Source organism: Paramisgurnus dabryanus, chromosome 23 (assembly GCF_030506205.2).
Source record: "Paramisgurnus dabryanus chromosome 23, PD_genome_1.1, whole genome shotgun sequence".
Classification (NCBI taxonomy): domain Eukaryota; kingdom Metazoa; phylum Chordata; class Actinopteri; order Cypriniformes; family Cobitidae; genus Paramisgurnus; species Paramisgurnus dabryanus.
The window spans coordinates 24,935,193-24,940,871 of record NC_133359.1 but is presented as its reverse complement, the minus strand read 5'-3'; the positions used below and the strand labels follow the sequence as shown (position 1 = coordinate 24,940,871).

Genomic DNA, 5,679 nt, shown 5'->3' with positions numbered 1-5,679 from the left:
TCATGCATATATTGTAACCATTTCAATTATAACTGAATCTACTCCTACAGTTTTGGTGCTGAAAATGTTTAATCACATCTATACCGCACTAACTGAAGTGTGCGTGTGTTTTTATCATACGCCTTAAGCACAAATTCATTTAAAGTTGACATTAGGATGTTTTCCCCGAACTCTGTCAACACGACTCGCTGTCTGCCTTCATCCAGAAAGGCACTGTCATAAAATTTCTGTCTTTATCATGGCACCAAATAAAGAAATACGAGAACGTGATTATCATTTAACTTAAGTAAATTAAAACAGTGGACAGTATATGTGAGTTCATCATTTGTGCTCTGCATTGGGCTATGTGTGAATAATAAGCACAATCAACAGCAAATAATCAGAAAATAAAAACTGCATGTAAACACAAGTGAAGAGGTTATATAGCTCAAGTCATGTAAATGTCTCACTGCGATTAAGTCCTTTCTCGGATTATTGGAGATTATCACATTATTGGTAAATGAAGTCTTTCAGTCATCAGCTGAATCACAGATACTGAAGGAGTCAGATGAGAATTATTATCAAACTAAACTCACTGACACATCAATCAAACCCTGTCATACATGTTTATACTTCAATATCTCTTTATAATCATTGATCAAGATCACTGCATGTCTGAGGTTCTTCATTTGACTGACAGTTATGTAAAATTACTTCATCTGCAGGTGTTTTCATGCTTCATTGAGTCAGGTTTATTTATAAAATGTGAGCTTTCATATTCAAAACAGACAAAATGAGTCAAAGACATAAAGATAGAATATGATTTTATTTGATGAATTGTCACACAATCATGAGTGAATGAATAAAGCAGACATAGACTTGTGTTGTTTGATGAGAGAGAGAAATGAAGAGAAACACAGTTAGTCTGTTAGTCTTGATGTGAGAGTGAGTGGATCTACTGTGAACACTGATCTCTCCTCAATTCTCCAGTGACTTTATCACGCTGGTCTTTCTGTGTGAGCTCACAGCTGACTGAGATCACTGAGCTCCACTCCTGCTCAGAGAGAGTCAGACTGCTGCTCCAGCTGTACAGACCGTCCTTCTCCAGGAGAGCAACACTGCTGTACTGAGACCTGCTGCTGATCCCGTCCACCTTCCAGTTCAGACTCCAGTCTGAGGGGAAGCCCTTGTTGGCCACACACATCAGTGTTGCTGTTTGCTTTGTGGAAATCTCTTCACTGGGCGGCGGCAGGACGCTCACTTTAGGGGGACTGTTGCCTGACAATCACATCAATAGTCAATAACACAAACAAGATAAAATAACCTTACTCTCTGTGTTAAACAATAAAGATCATAATAATAAATAATAAATATGTTGGTCTCTTAAATAATTTTAAGGTTATTTAATCATATGGCTGAATTATACAGCTAATATCATTTTTCTCTCATATTCACAGTATTTGTCTTTAAGTAGATTTGATTTCAGTGAAATAATGTTTGCCAGGTTTGAAAATTATTCTTCTTAAAAACAATGATGATAACACTTTCTTTTACAATGTCTTACACATTACAAGTAATTGTTATAGTAATAACAGTAAATTATGCATAATTACATTCAACTAACCCTAAACTAAACCCCAATCCTATACTAAGTACACATTGTTCATCATTATTATTCAGTACTTAAATGTATAATTACACTGTAACAGTGACTTTGTAAAGTAAAATAAAATTGTACAAATAACAGCAGTTATAACATAGTTATATTTTAATTATAATATGTAATATGTATGTATTATATGTAAATAATATAAATATATAAAATCTAAATAATGTACACATGTTGTACAGAAAACAAGTTTGACATGTGCTTCTATCAACACGTTTTATCTTAAATTTTAGTTTTAGGTGAATATAAATTCATTCCTATTACAGATAAAACAAACACATTTTTTATTTTATTTTATTCGATTAAATACACATGAATGAAGTGCAGTTTAAAGAGTTTACCTTACAGTTTTCCATAAACTATTAATTAATAATAAAGTTTTTGTATCTCAATTTTCCATTTGTTGTTCCCTCTATAGTTAAAATCTCATAATAAATTTAATAATATATAGAAGCCTTACTTTATTATCAAAATATTGAGTCTAAACAGAATAAGATTAGTTGTCGGGGTCCATATGAATATTAACAAATTCTGCAACAAATTTTGGAAATTCGACAAACTTTATGAACAAAAGAAAATTAGTCATATCATTACATTATACCAAAACACTACAGTCAAAATTCTAAGGTGATCGACACAATATATTATTTATACATAAGGGATAATCAACGGCCTGCCGTGCATTAAAGGATTTTAACTGCACAACGTGGAGACACAGAACTACCCGACGTGAAGAGGAGTGAGTTAAATCCTTTAATGCACAGAAGGCCATTGATTATCCCGCTTCTTCCAGGGTCATTTGCCAGGTTATAGGCAAATTAAAACTAGTATTGCTTTTTACAGTGCAGTATTTGACAGAATGGCTAAAAATATTTATAGTTACTGTGCACTAAACGATTTTATTTTATACTTTCCAGCCAACCAGAATAAATAATTCCAACAGACTATGGAATAAACTTAAATAAAGTGAATTACATTTATTGTTTCACACCTAATGTATATTTAGAAATAAATAACTATATTTAGTTATTTATTGTATTAAAATTATTATTGGATTATTTACTTACTGCCAACATCCAGTCTGGTGCCGCTGCCGAAAGTCCACCACAGTGATACAAACTAATAGAGCGACTGTACAAAAACCTCTACACACTTGACTGAACACAAACTACAGCAGAATATAAACACTAACATCACACAACACAAACAACTATTGTGAAAATCTCCGAATGTTTTTTATCTAAATAATAAACAAAAAACTATTTCAAAATCTTGTCATGTTTGTTGCTTGATCAATGTATTTTCTCCAGTTTTCTCTCAGTATCATAATTTTTTTATTTGTTTTACTTGTGTGGACACTTTGTAACTCTTAAACCTACATACACACACGCTTTACACAAATTAATTTGGCACATAATAATGTTTTACTTTTATTCAAATCTTTATTATTTCTTTATTGTTTAAGATTTTAGCTTTTATTCAGAATATATTTAGCACGCAAGTGCACATTAATGATAATGTAGTAGTCTGTATGAGCAGAAGTTTCCTGTCGTCTTCTTTGCATTGTGTTGTCATGCTTCAGTGATGTGTGAGTGTTTATAGTGCTGTGAGTTTAACACTTCATGACTGAGATCAGAACAGAACAGAATCTTCATCATCACACAAACCAAAAGAACAACAATGACTTTCATCATCATCTTCATCTGGACACTCACAGTCTTTACTCAAGGTTTGTGTTGTAACATTTTTATCATGATCATTAATTCATTGAAGAGTGAAATATTGATTTGTTTCAGTGTTGTCTTATATTTCATTCTTGTTGTTTCTTTCAGTGTGTAGAGGACAGTACACTCTTACTCAGAGTCCATCAATAACAGCAGTTCAAACAGGACAACGAGTTAAAATAAACTGTCAAGTCAGCAGTGCAGTGCATGGTGGTAATCATTTAGCCTGGTACTTACAGAAACCTGGAGAAGCTCCTAAACTCCTCATTGCATATGCAACAACCCTCCAGTCAGGAACTCCATCAAGATTCAGTGGCAGCGGATCAAACACAGATTTCACTTTGACCATCAGAGAAGTTCAGACTGAAGATTCAGGAGATTATTACTGTCAGAGTTTACACAGTAGTGGTAGCTGGTTGTTGACACAGTGATAAAGGGTGATACAAAAACCTCTGTCAGTCAGACTCACAGTGACTGCACTCATACACCTGACAGATACTGCAGATGATCATACAACACAATAACACACAACACTGATCACACAAATAACACAACATCATCTTATGATCAACAGAAATCATGCTAAGGTTTATACAGGTATGTATATTTATGATAAGATAAACACAGATTATTTTAACATCCATCTGTTCATACTGCTTATTCATCAAACCATATGCAGACTCCTCAACTTTAAATGAGAATAAAGAGAGGGAATTATTTTTTACAAAAGTGTTTATTCCAATGCAAAGAAAAACTTTATACTTTGTTAGGAATTGACTAGCAAAATCCATTAGGAAAATGTAAAATGTTTATGAGAATTATAAAATTGTATGTAAATAACTTCATAACTGACTTGCCTTCATTTAGCAGAACTGAAACTGGTTTGTTTCAGTTCAGATGATTTAACAATCAAACAGTGACACTGGGAGTGTGAAGTGAAAATCACATTTACATTGTCAGGATGAAGAGACTCAGAATAGATCAGCTCTGTCTCCAGAGATCATCTTCACATCACAAGAGATTATTTTTACATTTACTGCTACATGAACCTTTTCATCAACTATAAAAACTATTGAAGATCATGATACAGGACAATCCTGCACAAATATTACTGATGTCATTTTCATTAATCATGTTTTTTTAGAAAATTTATTGACTGTTTTAGCAAACACAACACATTGACAGATGTCACAGTGATACAACACTTGAGTTCTCTTTCAGTATTGAGTCTTAAATGACTAAAGGTGCTGCATGTGCTGTACAACTCTGTGTTCCTGTAGCTCAACTGGTAAAGCATTGTGTTGCAGCCTAGAAGGTTATGGGTTTGAATTTCTGGAAACACAAATATAATATGAATATCTTGAATGCAAGTCAATTTGTATAAAAGCATCTGTCAAATGCATAATTGTAAACTATCATTAGTCACATTTCCATTATTAACAAACAAGATGGAGATAAACGTGGTGAAAAAATGGTGAAAGCTAACTCGGCATTTTTTACTCTGCAAGCTTATAATGGTTGCAAAGCACAAGAAAGAGTATATTATTATGAGCCAACTTATATGAGGCTACCCAGATCTACTTTTATATTAGCCCATGCCATAGAGTGCGGGACCGGCGTGTCATCAGCGCAATGCATTCTGGGCAGACCCCGAAGCTGCCGCCAGGCGCTGCCATTTGCGCCATTTAGAAGTTCAGCCACCACCAGCCAATAATTTCCTAAGCCAAATTGAGCCGCCAGCTGATAAAGTTTGGCTGAGCCAGCTAGAATTATTTGCATCAAATAATAATTCCATCACATAGAGACATACACACACAAAATATATAAACAATACACGAGATTTATTTTCCGACTGGCTTCATAACAGCAGTCTTGTGCTCGCTCGTTGCTATAATACACAGAGGCCGTTTCTCAATCCAAAGGTTGCAGCCTGCGGAGGTCGCATATGCAGGCTGCATACGTCATCAAGCCTGGTTTATTTAAGTTAACGGAGCATTACATTCGCAAGCCATATATTACAACAATTAACGATTAACTAAGAATAAGAATAAACTTTATAATTGTTAATATTTTGAAATAAATAAAAACGTCTTGATGACGTATGCAGCGTAAAAAAATACGACCTCCGGAGGCTGCGTTCTTTGGATTGGGAAACGGCGAGAGGCTCACAGTGAATTAACGACCAATTAAATTGCTCGTTTTCCATACAGAAGAAGCGATGCATTTTTTCCCGCACTGAGGTGAACTGGCGGAAAGAAGCAAGCAAGGTAATTTTGATCTCACTTCTAACATACTTTCCTAATTCCT

At 34.2% G+C, this 5,679-nt stretch overlaps 1 gene segment (V, D, J or C); it reads right to left on the bottom strand.

Moving 5' to 3' along the window:
• Positions 1 to 934: 934 nt before the first annotated feature.
• LOC135781678 (Ig kappa-b4 chain C region-like) lies at positions 935 to 1,547 on the bottom strand. The segment is given in 2 exon segments: positions 935 to 1,257; positions 1,544 to 1,547. Coding segments are annotated over 2 exon segments (327 nt in total).
• Positions 1,548 to 5,679: the final 4,132 nt, after the last annotated feature.